This window comes from Phocoena sinus, chromosome 8 (assembly GCF_008692025.1).
Source record: "Phocoena sinus isolate mPhoSin1 chromosome 8, mPhoSin1.pri, whole genome shotgun sequence".
Lineage (NCBI taxonomy): Eukaryota > Metazoa > Chordata > Mammalia > Artiodactyla > Phocoenidae > Phocoena > Phocoena sinus.
Window position 1 is genome coordinate 60,176,657 of NC_045770.1, and position 21,747 is coordinate 60,198,403.

At 44.7% G+C, this 21,747-nt stretch overlaps 1 protein-coding gene across 1 annotated transcript in view; it reads right to left on the reverse strand.

Moving 5' to 3' along the window:
- Positions 1-43: 43 nt before the first annotated feature.
- RNF121 (ring finger protein 121) overlaps positions 44-21,747 on the reverse strand; it is an 83,133-nt gene continuing 61,429 nt past the window's right edge. Inside the window, exons 5-9 of the mRNA XM_032639053.1 lie at positions 18,727-18,834; positions 15,821-15,941; positions 3,731-3,864; positions 2,963-3,064; positions 44-1,391 (exon numbers count right to left, since the gene is read on the reverse strand). Coding sequence (XP_032494944.1) covers positions 1,271-1,391; positions 2,963-3,064; positions 3,731-3,864; positions 15,821-15,941; positions 18,727-18,834 — 586 coding nt within the window. The 3' untranslated portion in view covers positions 44-1,270. The remainder of the gene's footprint in view (positions 1,392-2,962; positions 3,065-3,730; positions 3,865-15,820; positions 15,942-18,726; positions 18,835-21,747) is intronic.

Here is a 21,747-nt window from a genome sequence, read left to right on the forward strand (position 1 = left end):
GACTGCAGGGAAAGAGGTGGGAAGAAGAAAAGCAAGATGGATGTTCAGCTTTCCAACCCAGCTCACGGAGCTTTATTCAGAATGGATGACAAGATCCTGCTTGGTTCTTACTGCACTTGAAGGGCCATATTCCCTAGGAACCCAGCACGGAAGGACCACGTTTGCCCTCCCATTTCCTTCAAAATTCCTAGGACCAGAGCTGGGGCCTACCTGGAACCCCTTTTCAGAGCCCATACTTACCTGGGCCTGACCCTCTTCCCACCCACCTCACCACTTGTGTTGCCAGGCCCAGGCAGGACTCATGGATGACAAGGCTGACATGAGGATATTCCTTGGGCTGGGAATCCCCTGGCAGCTTCAAGGGAACAATGTCTGACCACAGGAAGAAGTCTCACATCTGTCATAGTTCTTCTACCACGCACACACACACACACACACACGCTCTCCGGCTTTCAGGGAAGGAAGTGATGTGGCAGTGGCCTTCAGCACATGTCACCACTTCTGGGCAGAGGATCAGCTTGCACAAGCGGCCCTCAATCACCGCTGCCAGCAGTAACCCCTGTGGCCCAACTATGTATAGATGGTCTTTGTTCTTGGCTGAGTACAGCCCCACTTAGTGGGAGGTTCCCAAGTTGCTACAGCTCTGGTCACCCCCACACAAATCCCCCGTGAATTCCGAGGTCCTAGAGCTTCCCTTGCTGCAAAAGTTATGACAAGGTCCCACTTGTCTCCACCAGCCTACGGCCCCCAACAGGGAAGACGGAGCCAGACAACGCCCAACTGTGGCCTTAGCCAGGGAGGACAGAGGACACCTCACCCCTCAGTGCTCATCAGTGGCACTGGCCGGAGCTCCCTGGCTCTTCCACACTGAGTGTACCAGGCTCAAGCCCCACATACGGAAGGAAGGGGAGGTGGGCTGGGGCTCTCAGCCAGAGAAGAGATGGCTCCTTTACACCAAAAATGTTGTGGCTCTGCTCCTGCCCTGCTCAAGCAGAGAGGCTGAGGCCTGGAGGAATTGGGGCAATTCCTATGCTCCACAATAAAAAAGGTTTTTAAATATATTCATCAAAATAGTTTTCTTTTAAAAATCCCCCCACTGCTGACAGCCCCACCTGCTGGCTCTCCATCATATCCCTCCCCAGCCCGGACACAGCCGGAGGGGTCCTGAGTGGCCCGAGTGCCCCTTTGAGTCTTTCCCACCCAGGAGGTCTTGGAGGGCAAGGAGGAGAGTGCCCTGAGGTCCATGGTGGGTGGATGCTCTTCTTCCTGACTATTCCAGGCCCAGGATATAGTTGATGCCTTGCACCAGGCCAATGATGACAGGCTGCCAGGCTACCAAGTATCGAAGCCAGTCCAGCAGTTGCCCGTACATGACATGAGGCCTCTCCCAGCTGTCACTGCGTCAAAGAAAAGAGGTTACGTGTTCGAGTTGCTAAGGTTGGTCTAGGGGATGGGTGAGAGGGTCTACCTACACTTTCCAGATGCTCCACAGAAATGGGCCTACAGAGAAAGGAAGCTGCTTTCTAGAAAGCCCCACCCAGCCCCTATATGTTGGAATGCAGGGCTAAACCCAGAGAATGGGGGCAGGAGGGCAGAGAGGACCAGTGCAGAAGATCGGACAGATGCGGGAGAGGGTGGAGGGGTGAAACTAAGCTCTCCATGACCAACATACAGACAGGGCTCCGCATAACCTTCTAAGATTGGACCGCCAGTGTGCCCGAGACTGCTGTAGATTATGGGTGATGATAGCATCAGGGAGGCAGGGAGTGGGATAAGGTAACCCAAAGGTTCTTGGATTGTCCAAAATGAGAGGTTTTCTAGGTCAAGGAAGGAATTGAGTCTCGGGACAGAGGCATGAGGGGGCAGAGCAAGAGGCTGGTCATAGGGGATAACCCCAGGCAAAGGCTCTAAGGAATCCCCACCCAAGGGCACTGAGCACCAGGCCCTACTGAGGCCAAGCGGCCCCTGGAGATAAGTCCCTTCCTTTCACTTTACAGCTAACTGCCGGGCAAGACATGGAGAGGGAGCCTGGGAAACCAGCTCCGGGGAAAGCACAGGTTGAACCTCATGAGACTATGGGGAATCCCTCTGAAGGCATCAGAAAGCACAGCCGGGCCCAGTCCTGAGAACTAAGGGAAGCCCCAACCCTCAGCTTGACCATGGAGTTACTAAACTGTTCCTGAACTAGACCCTGGAAGAACCAAGCAAGGAACCTTAAAGGGGAACACAGTGGCCCCGCACGGCCCAGCTAGTGTCCAGGGGACAGGGAACCCTGGCACAGAGAGGAAGGGCAGCTGGGAGAAGTCCCTGGGTCCCAGGGGAAAGGCGGGGGGGGCGGGGGTGGCCAAAGAAGTGGCTGGGTACTTTCCGACATACAGGCTGCAGGGAGGAAGCGGAGGCTGAAGGCAAAGTGGGGAGGGCTGGTCAGGTAGGGAGGGGCAGCTCAGAGGAGCACAGGTCCTGTGTTCAGGTGGATGGGGACAGGGGTCCCCGCCTTCCCTGTACCTTGCAGGTCCTGCACAGGCACAGAGCTGGTCTCCAGCCCTGCCTGTCACAGGTAAGGCACAACCCATTAGTTATATCACCTTGAACAAATTATTCAATCTTTAAACTGTTTCACTGGTAAAACGAGGATAATATTACCCAGGTCATAAAGCTCTAGAGAATCAAGTGAGCTAATACGAGTAAAGCACTTAGCACAGTGCCAGGCACATAGTAAGCAAGCAGTAAATGGTAGCTGCTATCACCACCGATTTACCCTTGAGGAATCCTGAACCAAGAGGAGAAGCTGAGCTGCTGGTCCTGCCCCACATCCCACCCACTTCCCGAGACCACAAGCTGCATGGACTGGTGGGCAGCAGCCAGGCTGGGGGCAGGACGGAGGGCCCCAACACCCACCCGGATGCAGGCCAGTACTTTCTTACCACTGCCCACTCCCAAAAAGAACCCAAACAAAGGATACGGGTTGCTGAACATCCTCTTGAGGTCTACCTTCTCCTTGCAGTAGGGACACGTCTGCTTCTTTCCCACAATGCACCAGCCGCGGATACAGAACTCGTGGAATCTGAGCACCACTGGTCAAGGGAAATGGTGGGCAGCCAGGATGGCACTCCAACCCCATGCTGGTCTTCAAGGTGCCCAGGCCCTAGCTCTGGAGGAGGGTTCAAATCCTGGCTTCACCTCTTATCAGTTGTATAATCTTGGGCAAGTCCCTTCTCTCTGACCCTGCTTCGTCATATGTGAAGTGAGGATAATGAACTCTGCCTTACAGGGCTGTTATGGGGCAAAACGGAGATAACACATGGTACAGAATGGGAGCTGAGTAAGGACGTGGTAAATGTCACAAGTGCTATTCAGGCAGATTTGATTCTGAAACTGAGGGCGCCAGTTAGAGGGTGTTCCTCCCCTGTGACTGACCCAGTCTCAGGGCAGCTAGTGCAGCTGCCGGCTCCTTTCTGATCCAGCCAGGCTACATGTAAGAGTGGCTCCCGTCTGTGAGAAGGAGCAAAGGAGGCAGCCGTTTCTACTCCTGGGGGTTGGCTTCCCTAGCAGAGGACATCACCCAAATGTCTGCTTCTTGTGACTCCCCTACCCTCAAAGGTCTGGACAGCACGCCCAGGGCCTCAAAGGTCTGGACAGCACGCCCAGGGTCATGACCACACCCTTCCCTCCCTGACTGGAGTGTGCACGTGGCAAGAGAGACGTGGCCCAGGAGCTCTAGGCAGGATACACATGATTGCAAGACAGCCTATACGTGTTCTCGATGATGCCCTCTTCACTGACATCCACAAAGATCTGCTGCCCACACACGGCACACACACTGTCCGAGAGGTGTTTGGTGGGCATGCCCGACTCACTGTAGAACTGGGAGAGAAGAGCAGGAGGAAAAGACAGAAAAGACGTGAGAATCAGCCAAAGTGGGAAGGTACCACAGAGGCCTTAGGTCTTCTGTAGAGGAGGTGACATGGTAGGGGGAGTCCCCAGAGCTAGAGAATATCTCATACACCAGATCGCCCTCATCTTTGCTGGGCAGATGGGTGAAAGGAAGTCAGATCTGATAGGACCTGAAGACTGGGAGAGTCAGCATCAGGGACAAGGAGAATGGGAAAAAGAAGGGCTCAGAGATGGTGATTGGGAACTACGTCAGTGAAGCCACTGTGCAGCCAGATTATGGTTCCATCAGAGATGGACAACATCTCTTCTCCAAGATTCAAAACAGTGAAACATCTGGTGCAATGCTGGTTTGGTGACAAGGGCATTCTCAGACACTTGTGGCAGAAGCAAAAGAGGTTCAACCCTTTTGGACAGCATTTGGCATGATGTCTCAAACTGTCACACCATTTAACCCATTAATTTCACCTTAAGGAGTTTAAAGGAGTAAAAATATCAAAAAAGCTTCATGCATACAGATACTCATTTAAGTGTTATTTATAATTAAAGAAGCAAAGAGTTTGGCAATCCCTCTTAAAGTTAAATGTGGAATTACCATATGACACAGCAATTCCATTCTTAGGTACATACTCCTAAAGAATAAAAACAGAGACTAACCACACACTTGTATACCAATGCTCATAGCAGCATTATTCACAAATAGCCAAAAGGTGTAAACAACCCAAGTGTCCGGAAACAGAAGCATGGATAAACAAAATGGGGTCTATCCCTCCAATGAAATGTTATTCAGTCATAAGAATAATGAAGTTCTGATACATGTTACAACATGCAGGCACCTTGAAAATATTACACTAAGTAAAATAAGTCAGACACAAAAGGATAAACATTGTACATTATTCCATTTATATAAAATATCTACAAAAGGCAAATTCATAGACAGAAAATAGATTAGAGGTAACCAGCGGTGGGAGGAGGAAATGGGGAGTTACTGCTTAATGGGCACAGTCGCTGTTTGGAGTGATGAAAAATTCTGGAAGTAGACAGTACACTTAAGGATGGCTAAAATGGTGAATTTTATATTACATATATTTTATTTAAAAAATAGTAAAAAAACAAAAACAAGAGAAGAAGTGGAAATAACCATAAATGACCAACAATAGAAGAATGCCTCAATAAATTATACTCAAGGGACTAGAGAGGTGGTGGGTTAACTGAAGCTTGAGATATAACACTGAGTGTCAAAAGCAGGGTACAAAATTGGAGGCACAGTATTATTGGTACATATATATGTAAAGACAATCCAAATCTATCAAGAGATCAGAAGGAAATGTATGAGAATATTCACACCAGTGATGTCTTGGTAGTAGGATTATAGGTGATTTTTTTTTCTTTTGCCTATTTTTCTGTACTCAAATTTTCCTTAATGAACATATATTACAAGCAAACCTCAGAGATATTGAGGGCTCGGTTCCAGAACACCACAATAAAGCAAGTCACGTAGATTTTTTGGTTTCCCGGTGTATGTAAACGTTATGTTTATACTTACTGTAGTCTGTTAAGTGTGCAACAGCATTATGTCTAAAAAACCAATTACAATAATAACATCAAAGATCACAGGTCACCATAACGAATATAATAATAATGAAAAAGTTCGAAATATTGTAAGAATCACCAAAATGTGACACAAAGACACAAAGTGAGCAAATGCTGTTGGAAAATGGTGCTGATAGACTTGCTTGATGCAGGGCTGTCACAAACCCTCAATTTGTAAACAAAACAAAACAAACACAATTATCTGCGAAGCGCAATAAAGGAAAGCATAATAAAACGAGGTATGCTCATACTTTATAAGATTATGTATTACCATGGTTAATCACAACGGATAACCAATTCCATGCTCCAAAAAGAAATTCCAAATTTTGCATACTTTCCTTGTGGTTTATTATTGTTAAATAGCTACAGAGCATTTCCCCTTCACCCCAAGGAGAAAAGACTTGAATTTTATTTGTTGATATAGTCTAAGACCTATTGTTTTTTTTTCTTTGCACTGTCCTAAAAATTATGGTAAAACACACGTAACACAGAATTTACCATTTTAACTATTTTAAAATATACAGTTCGGTAATGTTAATAAGTATATTCACATTGCTGTGCAGCTAATCTCCAGAACTTCACATCTTGCAAAACTGTAAAATGAATTTTTAGACAGGATTCTACATTTATTATTACAATTTTATCTGTACCTATAAGGGAAATAGATTATACTTAGCCTTTTTGTATTTTCTTAACTTGGGTTTGCTCTGTTTTTTATTTCCAAGCAACTGCCTTCTGAAAAAGCCACAGCCCTGAAGCTGGGTGAGGGATAGCAGTGGAGGAGGGGTGGGCATACAGGTGCTGGGATAGGGAGTAAGGAGGATGGTGACAGCCAGATCAGACACAGCTACACCTGCCAGAACCTCTGCTCAACATGGAGGCATCTCTGACTCCAAGCTGCCCTTATAAGAAATGGGCTCTCTTGACTCCCAAGAGTCCTCAAGCGTAGAAGGTAGAGCCACACCACCCCAAGAATCCATGAATAGAGAGCTTCCTGCCTTCACCCCTACCTCACCATCTTACAAAACTGTCTGAAGTGGCTCAAGGTGAACTCGTTACTATCACAGAACACCAGAGCAGCCCCGTCCCTGGGGAAACCAAAGCCCAGAAAGCAAAGAAACTAGCTGTGACGAGAACCCAGCCCCTCTGACTCCTAACCCAAGTTCTACCCAAGACGTCCATTAACATCTGCTGAATGCTGCAGAAAGATCAGCTACTTAGCTCACTGAGGGCCAGTAATTCAAAAGGTTCTGATATGTTTATCGAGAGTGCAAAAGGATAAGCAAGAGTTAGGGCAGAGCCAAACCTGTAGAAGCCCACTAACTGCAACTCTCCAAAGCTGGAATCTGAATGTTAGTGTTGAGGGGACCTCTGAGAAACACTTCTCCAGCGCTCAAGAGGCTTATGGCTCTGAAATATGTCTGGCTTAGAATTTCTAGGCACATGAACTGAACAGAGAGAAAATAGGCCAAGAAGTCTGGGTCCAGCTCTGGCACTGAGTCCCTGCACAATCATGCAGCACAGGAACATGGCCACTCACTCTGGCCCACAGCGTTGGCAGTGAAATAAGTGGGAACGCCTCAACTCAGGAGATGGGTGAGAGCTCTGAGGAAGAGCTTTACGTCAAATCATCCCTGAGTTCTGCCCCAAGACACTGGGGCAAGGGATACAGGATGCAAGAGAACTTAGATGAGGTAATGAGAGTAGGAGGGATGCCCAGGAAAATGTCTATTAGGCCCCTAGCTTCTGGAGTTCTCCCCACAAGCTAATGTGGCAACAGGCCGGCAGGGTCAAATCCCACAAATTTTCAACAAAGTTATCAGGTAAGCCTGTCAAGTCAGGAAGGGCCCAGCAACCCTGCGGTTTGCAGAACCCACAGAGACTGTATCAGGAGGCACTGAGGCTGAGTAGGGTAAAGTACAGGGAGGCAGATTTCAGTTTAACCTCAAGAGCCTGATGCCTCAGTGTGGAAAGGGCTCAAGGGGCCACATAATTTGTCAGGATTAGACGTACCACATTTCCATCCTCTGTCACTTACTATCTTGATGACCTTGAGCAAGCCACCCAAATTCTTCTTTCCTTCCATCAGAATATATTGGGCATCTACTAAGTACCAGCCACTGGACTGGGTCCCTGGGCTAGAATGCTGGAAAAACACAGACCTGGCCTCTGTCCTCATGAAACCTAGAGCTAGGGGGGACTGACATTAAATAAATAAGTATTGGGCTTCCCTGGTGGCGCAGTGGTCGAGAGTCCGCCTGCCGATGCATGGGACGTGGGATCATGCCCCGATCTGGAAGGATCCCACATGCCGCGGAGCGGCTGGGCCAGCGAGCCATGGCCGCTGAGCCTGCGCACCCGGGGCCTGTGCTCCGCAATGGGAGAGGCCACAGCAGTGAGAGGCCCACGTACCGCAAAAAAAAAAAAAAACACTAAAAAAAAAAACCTAAAAATAGAGTTGCCACATGATCCAGCAATCCCACCCCTGGGCATATATCCAGACAAAACTATAATTTGAAAAGATACATGCATCCTTTATGTCCACAGCAGCACTATTTACAACAGCCAAGACATGGAAACAACCTAAATGTCTATCAACCAATGAATGGACAAAGAAGATGTGGTACATATGTATACAGTTGAATATTACTCGGCCATCAAAAAGAATGAAATAATGCCACTTGCAGCAACATGGATGGATCCAGAGATTATCATACTAAGCAAATAAGTCAGAAAGAGAAAGACAAACACCATGTGGTATCACTTATATGTACAATCTAAAATGCAACACAAATCAATGTATCTATGAAACAAAAACAGACTCACAGGTATAGAGAACAAACTTGTGGTTGCCAAGGGGTAGGGGGGATAGAGGAAGGAAGGAACGGGAGTTTGGGATTAGCAGAGGCAAAATATTATATAAAGGATGGATAAACAACAAGGATAAACAACAAGGTCCTACGTATAGCACGGGGAACTGTATTCAATTTCCTGTGACAAACCATAGTGGAAAAGAATATGAAAAAACTGAGTCATTTTGCTGTACAGAAGAAATTAACACAACATTGTAAGTCAACTATACCTCAAAAAAAATTTTTTTAATTTATATGAGAACTAATTATTTAAAAGGCTAAAATAAGAATTATTTAAAAGGCATTAAAAGGGCTATCAAAGAACGCTTCAATGAAGGGGTTTAACTAAACCTAGGTCATCAAGGGAGTGGCATTTTAAAGGATAGGTGGGAGTTAGTAAGATGAAGAGAAGCAGAAGTGACAAGAGGAGGGCCTGGAGCAGGAAGGACCTGGTGCACTTGAGAAACTGAAAGGAACCTAATGCCCTTATGGCTACATGGAGGATCTTGGACTTGAAATGAGAAGTCATCTAAAGGCTTTATTTAAGTACGGAGTAACATGATCAGACTCATATTTTAAAAGAGCACTCTGGGGCTTCCCTGGTGGTGCAGTAGTTGGGGGTCCGCCTGCCTATGCAGGGGACACGGGTTCGTGCCCCGGTCTGGGAAGATCCCACATGCTGCGGAGCGGCTGGGCCCGTGAGCCATGGCCGCTGAGCCTGTGCGTCCGGAGCCTGTGCTCCGCAATGGGAGAGGCCACAACAGTGAGAAGCCCGCGTACCAGGAAAAAAAAAAAAAAAAAAAAAATAGCACTCTGTCTTCTGTGTGAAAAATGGATTGGAGATGAGGCCAAAATGGATTCAGAGAGACCAGCTAAGAGACAGTTACAATTCTTTAAATGCTGTATGGAGGCCTGTGCTAAGGTGATGTCTTGGGCTAATTTGAAGGCAGTAAAAATTGAGAGAAGTGGACAGACTGTTGATACCAGAGGCAGCTGAACAGTAAAGGTCTGGAGTTCAGAAGAGAGTTTTGGATTAGAGATCTGGAAGCCGTGGAAGAAGAAAAGGGAAATACCTAGGCGAAGAGCAAAGAAGATGGTTTAGCCTTGAGCTCGGAGGAACAATAACATTTAAGGGGATGGAAAGTTAACAGAGGAGACAGAAAATACCAGAGAGACAGAAAGAAAACCAGGACAGTGTAATGTCACAAAATCCAAGGGGGGGAAAACCTTTTTAAGAAGGAAGCAGTGCTGAGTCAACTGTGCTGATGACTGCTGAGATCAGAATCAATCCACCAGAATGAGTGACACAGAGTCACCGGTGACCTGAGTAAGAGTCACTTCAGAAGAAGGGCATGAGCAGAGGCCAGTTAGAATGGGCCAAGGACAAGTGAAAGGTGATAAAAAAGGAAACAGGAACTTTCTACAAGTTTAACAGTGAGTGACAGGAAATGGCTCAGTAGCTAGAAGTGACAGTGGGTCAAAAAGAGGACATTTTTGAAAAAGAACACTTAGAACGTTAATGGAAAGAGCCCAGTAGAGGGAGAAGGTGAAGTCATGGGAGAGAAAGGAAGTCAACAGCATATCGGGTCCCTGAGCAGGCAGGAGGTGTGGAATCCAGAGCACAGGTAGGGCTGGCCTCTGATGGGAGAAAGGACACTTATTCCACTGTTACTGGAGGGAAGGAGAAGATGGATGCAAACAGGAGCAGATCTGTAGATACGGTGTCAGGAATTGTGGGGATTCCTGTTTGGTTTCTAGTTGCTCAGGTAAACAGGAGGTGAGGTCATCTGCAGAGAATGAAGGGACAGAAGGAAGGGATGTGAGAGGTTTGAGAGTACAGAAGGTTTGAAACAGGTTACTCAAAGTGGGAGAGTAAGCTCTTCAGATGAAAAGAGTTAGATTTCTCCTTTGTAGGACAGGAACACTACCCCCGGCCTCACATGGTATTAGGAAGACACACTGAGAAAACACACAAGACCCCAGCACAGGAGCTCGCATGTAGTAGGCGCTCAGGATGTATGAGTTCTAATCCACACCACTGACCATCACAGGAAATGTGTGCCATGAAAGCCTAGTGGGCTCTTCTGGGCCACCCCCTCGACTAGTAAGGAGACTAATGCCCAAGGAGGAAAGCCTCACTCGAGGCCAGAGAGGGCTGGTGGCAGGGCTGACCTGGCTCCCAGTCAGTTCAAGTAGATGATTTCAGAAATACCTGTTGAAAAACTGAATAAAATACCCATTTCCAGGATTATAGTGGAGGAGATTCCATATCACAGAGTGGTCTAAGATGGCTTCAGACAATAGATGGCGTTAAGAGAGAACTGGCAATTACTCATGGTTGATGATCTGTCTTATGTCTTGCTTTGTGTGTTGAGTATGATGAAGATACAAAGACAAATTCTATAAGGACCCTGTGCTCCAGGTGATTACAGACATAAAATACATGGTCGTACAGCACAGCAGGACTGTATAGTAGGTACTTAATAAATGGTAGCTATCATCATCATGATCATGATCATGATGTGAGTGTTTACCATGGGCCAAGCTACTCTGCAAAGTGCTTGACATTAACCCGTTTGTTCCTTACCACAATTCTATAAGGCTGGCAATATTATTACAGCTAAGAAAACAAGATCAGAGAGGTAAAGCAACTTGCTCAAGCGTATACAGATAATTAAAAGTGGAGGAGAATTTGAAACCAGGTCTGTCTGATTCTAACCTCCTGGCTCTTTCTACTACTTCAAGTCAGGTGAATGAGCAGATAGTCCTGTCCTCACATTATCTGGGGCTGCTGAGGATCCAGGAAGCAGTAAATCTGGGGCACAGCAATTTGCTCAGGAGATAGAAAATGTGAGGCAGGACACCTGGCCCAATGCAGCATAAACAATGTGTTACTACCCTGCCTGCCCAATCACTCTCGCGGAGGAGGAAGCCCCAGAAATAAGCTTATTTCACAATCCCCCACTCCCCCACTCCCCCACCTCCACCCCACCCCAACATGATTTTTGGGTGTGAATGGAAACTAGACTGTCTGGCCGTCACAAGCTTATGACCTCACAGTAACCAGCTGGAGAACACAGACACCATCCATGATTCCCTTGAATCGACCTGACTCAACAAAACAGTTACAAATTTCTCCAAGTGAGGCAAAACAAAGAGCTATTCTACTCTAAAAAGAGTAGTGCAGAATGGTGTAAAAGGAATTGAGAATGCTTGTTAATACAATTATAAAACATCATGGTTTTATTTCTAGGAATTGTGAAATTAATTACAGATCTTTTTAGGTCAAACTACTCCCCGAGGTAGACCAAGAGATGAATCAGACCTAGTTTCTGACCTGGTAACAGCTCCAAAATCTACTTTGACTCTCTGGGATAGAAGCTGTGACCACAGAACATACAAAAGACTACAAAAAATAACCAGGACTGAAAATGTGGTATATACACACAATGGAATATTACTTAGCCTTAAAAAGGAAGGAAATTCTGACACATGACACATAGGTAAACCCTGAAGACATTATGCTAAGCGAAATAAGCCAGTCACAAAAGACAAATACTGTATATGAGTCCACTTATATGAGGCACCTAGAGTGGTCAAATTCATAGAGACAGAAAGTAGAATGATTGTTGCCAGGGGCTGGGGAGAGTGGGGATTGGGGAATTATTGTTTAATGGGTATGAAGCTTCACTTTTGCAAAATGAAGAGTTCTATGGATGGACCATGGTGACAGTTGAAGAACAATGTAAATGTATTAATGCTACTAAACTGTACACTTTAGAATGGTTAAGATGGTATGTTACGTGTATTTTACCACAATTAAAAAAAAAAACAACTAGGGCTGCTACTGAAAGTGGGCAGTGGTGCTAGTAAGGGCTACACTCAGTCACACTCTGTACATTGTAGATGGTTGATAAATAACTGTTGCTTGAATAAATAATGAGTCGGCCAATGAATGCGTGGAAAGCTGGAGTCTCCTGGCTTCCTCAAATTGCCCTCCCCAAAGCACTGATCAGATTTTGGCTTCAAGGCCAGCAATATTCTTTAAATTCAGGTTGTTGTGGCTCAGGGGCCCAGGTGTTCCTGAGCAGACCAAGGCCCACTTGACCAAAGACATGGGCAGAAATAACAGTCTTGGATTTCTCAGGGTTGGAAAGCACTCCAAGGTGGTGCAATCTATCCCTTTATCCCATGTTGGAGTCTCTTCTCCCATATTCCTGCCTGGTCTAATCTCTTGGCATCCTGAGCCCTAGCAGAAGGCCTGTCTCTAAGTCTCAGCAATATTTGCTAAGAGTATTGGAAAACAACAAATGCGTTAACTCCTGGTGACTCACCCAGTACTATCACAAGCTATCCTAGTCTTCCTATGAACCCCCAAGACAGGAACCTGGGGAAACAGCAAACTGCTTGTCTATAGTCAGGATCAGCAAGGTCACATTCTGTTGGATAGTTTTCAGAATGACTCCTCTGAAAGAGACAGTTGGATAGAGTGGCTCCTCTGAAAAGGAAAGCCATTCTCAATGTCAATTACCTAGGGAAGAGGTAGATCCTCATGTAAGATACCCTGTGGTATAGGGGAGGGGCAGCATCATTTTTGTCAGGAACACAGGCTTTAGGTCTAGGCATCTGGAGGACTGTATTGTCCAGATGTGGATTCTAGGTGGTGGGTGTTAAGATGACACCCAGTATACAGAGGTAGGCTGAGAGTTAGATGAGGCAGGGTCTGAAAACCCTGGAAAGCAGGCAGCCTGATAACTCAGATCAACCTCATTCAAATACTCACAGTTTATTTTCCTGTTATTCATCCTCAACCCTTTAATAAAGTCCGACGTGACTGTCTGATTCTGTGCTAAGAGGTACAGGGAGGTATGTGGGTTTATCCTTGGGACAGACTGTTATTGTGGAGTGGTGGGGGTATCTAGTGAGATCCCATAAAAGGAAGGAGAGTATGAGGGGTCAGGAGCTAGTGTTTGAGGCACTCTCCACCCTAACGAGAAATTCTCCCACCAGGTCTCTTGGTGAAGCTGGAATTTATCATTATTAGGGAATTATCTTATGAGGGATTATCACTTATAATCACTGCAGCACCCAATAATTCTTCCCAAGAGCACGGAAAGTGGCCCAGCTCAAACTGCATCTTAGGGAGGCCAATTTAATAATTCTATCTCCCAGAGGAGAAGCTAACTTGTGGATCAATTCTGAGCTCAGGAAAGGGATTCTGTAGATTGGTTATTAGGGACCCCCACCTGAGGGAATAAAGGCTATGCTTAAACTGGCAGCTGATAATAACCTTGAGATAAAGTTGGTAACAACCTGGGAAAATCAGAGAATTGGTCCTGTAAAAACAGAACGAGAAGAAAAAGAAATCACTAGAGGGATTCTCTGAAAAGGTGGCTGTGCCACAGAAGCAGTCTCAGTGAACAGCTGTTGTTGAAAGTGAAGTTAGTAATTAGACAATCTCTGCTGTTGAAAGCGAAGTTACTAATTAGACAATCTCTGCTGTTGAAAGCGAAGTTACTAATTAGACAATCTAGGGTGTGGAAATCTCTTCGGGGAGTGAACTGGTTAAAGGAAGAGCTGAAGTCTACACAAATAGATGAGACAGTGAAATATTGCTAAAACATAAGACAGCTGTTCAGAAAAGAATCTAATAGGCTGTCTATAAAGTGACCCAATACACTGTTTTCAATTTGATCCATTACAGGAAAAATAAAAATAGTCCCAGGATACTGAGAAACAAAGTCCTAGACCTAAAACTGTACTTGATTAATGTTCCCCAAGAATAATAGCTGAGTCTCCTGCTTAATGTGAATTGCCCTAAGCCTACCAGCCCGTGGCATGAATGAGATCACAGTAGCAGTGACATACAAATTCGCACAGCCAATAGGCCCCCACCTGCAAAACTGCCTCAGACTCAGCAAGAGTTCCTGAGGTGCCTCATATGAAGTCAGTGCCAAGCTTTCATGTACTTCTCAACTGGTCTCCACTGATATCTGCTGCCTAAAAGCTAGGACTGGTATCTGGATGCTCCAAAAGAACCTGCTTCCCTGACATTCTCCTAGGGTTTCTCTCCAACCTGCCAAACCTCTTGCTACCTCAGAAGTAGCAAGAACTTCTGAATGCCTTTCAGTCACCACTCATCAGACAGAACCACACTTATTTCAGCACAGAACTGGAGAAATGTCTATTAAACTTGGAAATATTCCCTTTTATGGCTGGGTCTAATAGGATGATACTCAGATGGGAAGCACTTCTGTGTTGTTCACACAATTACAAAAAGAATGTATTACTTTTACAAACAGCAAAACAACAGACATTTTGAAAAAAAAGATATAAGGATATTGAGTTGGGTTTCTTACACTGGCTGTTACTTTACCTATATTTTAAGCTTGAAGAATCTCTGCATGGTCTCCACTTGGTCCTCTTGCAGCATTTCCTATCTCAGTGAAGGATCCAAGGAGTTGCTTGAGTTAGAAATGTCAGCTTTGATACCTACCTTTCTCTCCTTCATGTTTTTTCCTTCAGTCTCCAGAACCAATCTATATCCAAGTCCTGTCAACCTTACCTCCAGAATACCTCTCCAATAGTCCATTTCTCTCACTTTTCACCATCTCTACCCTAATCCAAGCTACCTTCATCTTGCCCAGACTACTGCAATTGTCTCTTAAAGACTAAGTGGGTCACTCTGATCTGTGGACCCCTCTCCAATCTGTTCTCTATCCAAGCAGCCAGAATGATCTTTTCAAGGTGCAAATCTGATGTCGTCATTTTCTATCTTAGCCCCCTAGTATTTTTAGTATAAAAATCACTATCTTTCATTTGGCCTCTACGGCTTTTTCTAGCCTAGCCTTTGATTATTCCTCCATACACCTCCACTATAATTCAGCCCTACAACCACATGAGCCTTGTTGCTTAAAATGCTCACCCTTTCTCCCACTACAGGCCTCTTACACATGCTATTTCCTCTACCTGGTATACATTTCACTTTTCACTTCATCTGGTTAACTCTACTCATTGTTCAGGTCAGCTCAATAGTTACATCTTCAGGGAAGCCATCTTTGAGCCCCAAGACTAGGTCAAATGACATGACTATATTTGTTCATAGTATCATGAACCTCCCCTTCATAATATTTATTAAAGTTATAATTTTAATAATATAATATCATAAAGTATCATATATAATTTATTTGTGTTTTTATTACTTTAATACCCATCTCTGTCACTAGACAGAGGCATTAAATAAGTATCTGTTGAGTGACTCTTAACTTCCTGTGGGGTAAAGTGATTCTTATAATAGCTTAGAGTTAAAAATTCCAGGGTACATCTGAGATCGGTTTTCCAAACTTTAAGGAAGGAACCTCCATACATACCACTCACATCCTGAAGGATTTTGTATGGCTTATCTCTTCCATCAAACAAGTGATGCTATCCTGAACTCTTTGGAGGTGGCAGGAGGCAGTATTAAAGAGCCCAAGTGAACTCACCCCTATGGTAGATGCCATGTAGTCTGCACACATTTCTGCAAAGTCCCGCTCAAGAACACCATAGTAGAGGCCATAGAAGAGGAGAGAAATGCCAAAGTCCATGGCATCTTCTGGTTTGATCCTGTAAGGGAAACAGCATGGCCTGTAAGGCCTGCCCTGAGATGCAACTACTTTGGATTACTACTCTGGGACACAAATGGCAGCGTCTAAAGCTGGAAGCTTTAATAGCTGGAGCAAGTGTTGGCAAACTAAAACCAAATCCAGCCTGTTGCCTGTCTGTATATGACCTGTGGGTACCACCTGAACAGCCTAGGACTGGGAGCTGTGAAGACCAAGCCAGGGTATCCCTTTCTGCTCACTTCCCCACTCTGTTCCCAGTGCCTGCCTCCTCTGACTGATGACCATGCTTGCAGCTCCCTAGTTGGCACCTATATGTTGGGGACTCCACTACTGGCAACTGCTACACACTAAGCAGTGGAATTTTCAGACTGGAAGTTAGCAACTCACTATTGAATTGCCTCACCTCCAGCCAGTTGCCCAAGTTGAAATAGCTGAGCCCTTCAAAAGGAGGGAAGGGCACAGCAGGATCTGGGTGTCACTGGAGCAGAGTGAAAATGATCCCAGGGGTCACCCACCTCCATCAGGCCCCTCCTTCTAAGAATGTTTCATATGATGGCAAGTGGGCACAAAGTACGTCCACCATCTGAGACAGGCCACCCAGGCAAACAGGGTGGAGCAAGGGAGGAGTTTTCTCTCATTATATAAGTACCTATATACCATCCTAGAGTTTGCCTTTTGTCCCACAAAGCCTAAAATATTTATTATTTGGCCCTTTATAAAGAAGTTTGCCAACCACATCTTTAGAAAACAAAGATAAAGTTAGTAAATATACACATACCAGTTACCATAAAATTTTAACTTGCATCTATACATATTCTGTATCATGTCATCAAAGTTAAATTTTGGTAAGTCTCCTTACTAAGGACAATAGGCCTATAATATTAGGAAGTTTGTTTTAGTAATTCCAGGGACCAACAGTTTGCAAACTTGAGTCTTTAAATGTTTATTATAGAAAACTACCTTTGTTAAAACATTTGTACCAAGAATTGTACGTGTTCACTTAAAGTTGTAAATTACATTTAGCTTAGAAAGTTGAATTTGCCCACCAACCTTATAACATTTAACCTACTAACTAGACGTCATGATCTTACACCAATTAACCTGATTAGTAGCATAAAAATGGTCAAGATTCTCAATTATGTTTTCCTCCTTATACAGTTTATCAAAGTAAAAAAGAAACTGTAATTCTAGAATAAATACCTTTAAAATATAATAGAGAATCTTGGTTTTTACTTTTTTTAACCATCCAGGTTAGGAAGATATCTGGAAGTACCTTGGTTTTCTTTGATGAGATGTGTTGACTCTACACTGATAAATTCCTGTAAATATTTGTGGAGCCTGTTTATTCTTTCAGCCTGTACTACCCCTGGAAGAAAGAATTCCATGGGTGTCCTCTCATTATATAAAGTAGGACTTATTCCTTTCAGTTTCAGAGATTCCTGCCTACAGTATACCTGGTTTGGGGAAGAGGCCAGTGGTCATGAATTGAAATTTGAATCCTAAATCTCTAGCTTCAATGCATTGTTCCAATCCACAACCTACAGCTGTGGATACCACATTTCTACCCTTTTCTGCCCTGCTTACTCACTGTACCCTCCAGTCCCAGAGTCCAGGATTACTTGGCTTCTGCCTTAACTGGGGGTGGAGGAAACCTGTATGCTGATACAGACCTTTTGGAAAGCTTATGACAATATGAAGCAACAGCCAGAATTCCACTCCTGGTCATGTACCCTTAGGAAGCAACTCTGCAATGTTATCTGTGACAGCGCTGCACTGAAAAAACAACCTACGTGACCAACAATGGAGCAGGACTTAAAAGTCCACAGGTTAACTCTGTTTCCTGAGAAATCTCTTAAAGGTGGAACGTCAGCTGTGTCACAAAGTAGCAATGCTTATATATTAAACCTGACCTGCGATTAGAACACTGCATCTGGACCGGGAGAGTTTTAAACCTGATGTGTTCCTTGGAGAAGTAGGTCTTCTGGGCCTGGCTGGCTCCCACACTCATCTGTGTGGTCTCACTCCCTCATATCTCAGCCCTGGGACTATTGTGAGGACTCCTGCAGACGCTGCCCTGCTATTTCCTGTCTTGTATCTTTCTAGGTGGATCTGTTGCCAGGTGTGGCCAGCTGTGTCCCATGAGTTCAACTGTCTAGTCCAGGGTCGGCAAACTTTTTCTGTAAAGGTCCAGATTGTAAGTATTTTAGGTTTTGTGGCCCATATAGTCTCTGCCACGATTATCCAACTCTGCTGTTTTACTGCAAAAACAGCCATAGACAATGTGTAAACAAATGAATATGAGTGTTCCAGTAAAATATTTTTATTTTATAAAAGCAGAAGGTAGGCCAACTTGGCCCACAGGATGTAGTTTGCCAACTCCTACTCTCCTTGAACATAAGACCACTCAGGTAGAGTGGATGTTACAGTAAACAATACACACATGGAAAAGGAAAATGGTTCTGTTGGGGTGATGGAGTTATGAGTAACTGGCTATAATCATTATTATGTTTACTTTTGTTATTATACTTTCCCACTAAAATATAAATTCTTGGAAAGTACAACCAATGATTTGAGACTCTAACTCTGTATTATCCAGACATTCCTTTCTCTTTGCCAGCACAAATCATGGAAGGCCCACCCATCCTCCCATGCTTCAAAGCCAAGTCTCCTATCCTAGGTGCCATGTTCCCCTTGTTCATACTCAGGACCTGTCCCAGGAACAAAGGTACATCTCACCAGTCCCTCCTGCCCAGACACTAGCAAAAACAAAAGCAAAGGGTACTCACTTGAATAACAAGTTAAGACCAAAGAGGGTAAACATGACAGCCATGTAGCCAATGATGCCAGTGGCATAGCTGATTTTATAGATCAGCAGGAACCACTTATAAACCAACCTGGAGAAAGGAGAAAAAATTAGTAAAGCTGACACAGAAAGACTGGCCTAAGAGCCTCTGGATCACCAGAATCCCTTACTCTCACATCAATGGGGACATCAGGCTCTTTGCTTAGGACTTTTATTGAGCAAGGCTGGTCACTCCCTCAATTGCAGAAACACCTCCACATACCAGGGAGCTAGTGCTTTGTATTTTCCTGGTCTCAGACCAAGGGAAGAAAAGAGAAGTTTCAACCTCAAACAAAGAAAGTACACAGCTGACCTCAGATAAGTATGTCATCTCAAATTCAGGTTAGTTGGATGAGGAAGTGAAAATTAGTAACTACAGCTGTGCTCAGAAAGAAACAGGTATTCTTATCAGGAAAGAGGATTCAAGGGAAGATGAAGAGAAGGTAGAATTAGCTACAGGCTTTTGTAACTGGGCATGGTTAATGTGAATACTGCTTCACTCCTACCCATAGGATAATAACAAAATGAAATATATCTAATGAGTTTGCTTCTGAATTTATTTTTTTTCCTGACGGAGAAGGGATAAGGAAGGAGGCACTCAACGAATACCCTTGAATTGGATGTGTGTGCGTGATGGGGGCGGGGTGCGGTAGAATGGGGCTGTGTGATTCTCCTGAAGGAGGAGCCATGCTCCCTAGGATCCAATGAAAAGCAGTGTGGAATCTGGTTGATTGACTGCAACTAGGATCAGAGAGGAAAGATGGTTCCCAGAATGCACCAGAACCTTTTAAATGTTATGGAGGTAGGTCCCTGATATCAGGAGCCACTGTTCTACCTGTGAGGAGAGCTAAGGAGTAACTTAGCAATCTGCCTGGCTCCTGAGAGCTGAGTAGGTTACTGCCAACCCTGCTGGGCCTCAGGGAGAACGCTCAAGGTCCCTGCCTGGGCCTCCCTGCTGTGGCTAAACAAGGGGCGATGGCTTCTCAGGCTGGCGGAGGGACCCGAACACCTTGCAGTGTCTGCCCTCAAAGACCACAGAGAGCTCCATTATCCAGGGTTTGTACTGATCAGATGGGACTGAGACACAGTGGAAAGGATGTGGCATTTTAGGTGGAACCTGGATTAAGTGAGGTTTAGTAGCTGGGTAACCCCAGATAAGTCATATCAACCTGAGACAAGTTTACTTATTTCTAAAACAGGAACCCCCTGCCACCTTTCTCACTGGATTGTACATAGTGTATATAATTTCCTGGTGTATATAATACATGCCCAATAAGTGCTGCATGAATAAATGGGTGTTTATGAAATAAGTGGGTGTTTATGAAAGTACTTTGTAATTGTAAAGCACTATCAAATGCTAGTTGTTACTGTTATCAAAAACCTCCCATGTTATAGACACATTTTCAGTCAGCTAGATGTTGAAAATGTTACTTGATGACTCTTAACATGCTTTATTATACTTTTTCTTACCCTATATGAGGTAGCAATTATTATCAGAGGTAGCAATTATTATCACATTTTTAGGGATAAAGAATTCAAGGCTGAGAAACGTGCAGTCATAGGGGTCATATAATTAACAACTGGCAGGGCTGGGGTTTCCAATCCATATCCATCTGGCTCCAGAGTCTGTATATTCTATACTGGCTTTTAATGTAAACTACCACAGCCAGAGAGGGGCTTCTAGATCACTGACCTCACCTTGCAGATAAATTTTACTTTGTAGAATGAAACTCAGAAAGCCAAAGAAAGGCTTGTAGTAAAGTGGAACATAAGAGGCATGGGAAAAAGAGCAAGTTGCAACTTGGAAAACTGGATCGGATAGTCACAACTCTTGAGGCTGGCCGGTTCTTCTCTTAGGATCTCCTGAACCTGTACACACGTGTCTCACAGTACTTACCAACTGCACTAAAACAGCTGCTTTCTTGTCCATTTCCTCCATTAAACCAAGTACTCCTTGAGGACAGGGACCATGTCTTTTCCAGCTCTGTATCCCCAGTGCTCAGCACAGGGCCTGACACATAGCAGGTGCTTGTTGAATGAGTGAATGAATAAATGAGAAAATCTCTTTTTTTTTCTGTCAAGTATAGATATTAAATGACCTCACAAGCTGGTTGGGAGGATCAAATGAGAAATGCATTTGGAAATACAAAGAATTATACAGGGGACTTCCCTGGTGGCGCAGTGGTTAAGCATCTGCCTGCCAATGCAGGGGACATGCGTTTCAGCCCTGGTCCGGGAAGATCCCACATGCCGCTGAGCAACTAAGCCCGCGCGCCACAACTACTGAGTGTGCGCTCTAGAGCCCACGCGCCACAACTACTGAAGCCCGGGTGCCTAGAGCCCATGTTCCGCAAAAAGAGAAGCCACCGCAATGAGAAACCAATGCACCGCAACGAAGAGTAGCCCCCACTCGCCGCAACTAGAGAAAGCCCGCGCGCAGCAGCGAAGACACAACGTAGCCAAAAATAAATAAATAAATTAATTAATTAAAAAAGAAAAAAGATGTATACAGGCAGGGGCTGCTTTGTGACCAAAGAAGGAAGTATTGTTTGCTGGAAAATTGTAAATTTGCTGAGATTCATTCATTCAACAAAAATTCAGACAATAGGCTATGAGCCAGACCCCGTGGTAGGGCCTGGATATACAGTGACAAACAAAATGGACGTGGTTCCTGATCTCATAGTTAGTTTAGTGGGGGAGACAGACACTCAAAATAATATTTAGTTATAAACTACGATAAGTTTTATGAAGGAAAACTACAGGGCACTAGGAGAGAATGTGACAGAAAATCTAATTTAGAGATCAGAGAAGAGGTTACAGAAGAAAATGACAGTTATAATGAGACCACAATGACCAGGATTTGCTTACTTATTTTGTTAGCTTTTAATATAAACGGACCTTGATGTAAACTGTAAGGTAAGCTATAGGGAAAGACTTGGAGGTTTTTATTCTGTGAATGGGGCAG